The sequence below is a fragment of the Tupaia chinensis genome, unplaced genomic scaffold (assembly GCF_000334495.1).
Source record: "Tupaia chinensis unplaced genomic scaffold, TupChi_1.0 Scaffold000280_1, whole genome shotgun sequence".
Lineage (NCBI taxonomy): Eukaryota > Metazoa > Chordata > Mammalia > Scandentia > Tupaiidae > Tupaia > Tupaia belangeri.
The window spans coordinates 1160824-1162461 of record NW_006159763.1 but is presented as its reverse complement, the minus strand read 5'-3'; the positions used below and the strand labels follow the sequence as shown (position 1 = coordinate 1162461).

The following is a 1638-nucleotide window of genomic DNA, read 5'->3' as shown; positions in this document are numbered from 1 at the left end:
CTCCCCGGCGGCTCGGTGCGTATTTGCGTCCGCAGGCGGAGCGGGGCGGACCCGAGGGGCCGCGGCTCTGGGCGCCGCACATGCAGGTCAACCCGCAGCCCATCGCAACCCGGGGTTTCCAGCACCGCCGGTCCGAGGCGGGGACAGGGTGCATGGGCGTGTTTCAGGGGGTCGGCCGTAAACTGGGAGACGAGATGGCTCAGAAATGGGCTCCCAAGACGCCGATGCCGCAGGGGACAGTGCGGAGCGACCCAGGCGGCGTGGGGTAGAGGGAGCGCGACCCGGGCGCTGCACGCCGAGCACTTCCTGTTCAACGCGCGCCGCCTCCCACCGCCCGCGCTCCCCCAGCCTGCGTCGGTGCCAGGCCCAGCCTCCGTCCCCTCGCGGTCCCTGGGGATCGTGCCGCAGCAGTGGGCGAGGAGCGGGCGCCCTGCCCTCCTCGCCCGGCGGGGCTCGAGACGCGCCCTCCCGGCTGCAGGGCCCCACGGGCCGCCTCCAGAACTTTGCGTGCAGCCGAGCATTAGCCCAATTGCGAAGAGTGTTCGCCTTTGCACCTCCTCTTCCCCCGCCTGCCCTCCCTCTTGCCCAGAAAGGAGGACGGACCTAGTTTCAGGCTCCGGGCTGGTTAATTCTGCGGCCGAGGGTTGTATTTACATGCAAACGCCTCGCTCTCCCAGGCTCTGCAGCCAGGCACAGGCGTAGAAGGCTGTTTTCCAAATTACTGGCTCTAATTGCACCTGCCTTCCAGTACCTCTGGGAATCTGTGGGAGGAGCCTGGAAGGTGGGAAATGTTGCCTCGCTTTGCAAAAGGAAGAAAACTTTGTCACCCAGCAGGAGCCCTCTGCCACGCTTAACCCGGCGAGAGAGCAGAACCCGGACAGGCTCAGGCTTTGCTCTGGCACCCCAAGATTCTCTGGGAGAAAGACACTCGAACTCAGCGCTCACCGCCAACTGCCAGCCCCTCCCGGGCGGCGGCGCGAGTTACCTGCTCCACCCTCCCTCCGCGCGGAAGTCCCCACGAGGTGTCTTTGGACTGGAAGAGCGATAATAAAGCGCGCGCGGCTGGGGTCCGAACGCAGCGGCCGAGGGAGGGAGGAGGGGACCGAGTCCCAGGGACGAGTCACCGGAGTTAACTTCTGGTTAAAGTTATGGGAAGCGCGGCCATGGACGTCAAGAAGAAGAAAGACGTTCCTAGCCCCGGCGGGAGCGGCGGCAAGAAGAGTCTGAACCAGAAGAGGCGCTCGCTGCGAGTGCACATTCCGGTGAGTCCCCGAACGGCCGCCCCCGGCTCCCAGCCCTAGGTCGCACGCGATCGCGGCGCCGAAGCGGTTAATGCGGGACGCCCCGCGCGCGCCGTGCGTGCCCCTCCTGCCACTTCGTGTTCATGCGACTCCGGGGAAGGGGGGAGGGGGCCCCGCCGCAGCCGCGGCTTGGTCTCGCTTCCCACTCGCGTGCAGCCAGGGATCGGTCTCGCTTTCCACTCGCGTGCAGCCAGGGCTCGGCGACCGTCTGGGCGCAGGCGGGGGCGGCCGCAGACGAGAGGGGGTGCGGGCGCCGCTGGTGGCCGGCTGGGCGTAGCCTGGAATCCCGCCTGGTGCGGGTGCTGGGGGCGGTGCGTGGTGTTGTTTTTCTGAAAAA

The 1638-nt window shown here is 67.5% G+C and overlaps 1 protein-coding gene across 1 annotated transcript in view; it reads left to right on the top strand.

Annotated features, from left to right (window-relative positions):
- Positions 1 to 18: 18 nt before the first annotated feature.
- The window catches only part of LOC102478146 (5'-AMP-activated protein kinase subunit gamma-2), a 189588-nt gene continuing 187968 nt past the window's right edge, over positions 19 to 1638 (top strand). Inside the window, exon 1 of the mRNA XM_006150254.2 lies at positions 19 to 1262. Within this exon, the coding sequence (XP_006150316.1) occupies positions 1149 to 1262 (114 nt within the window). The 5' untranslated portion in view covers positions 19 to 1148. The remainder of the gene's footprint in view (positions 1263 to 1638) is intronic.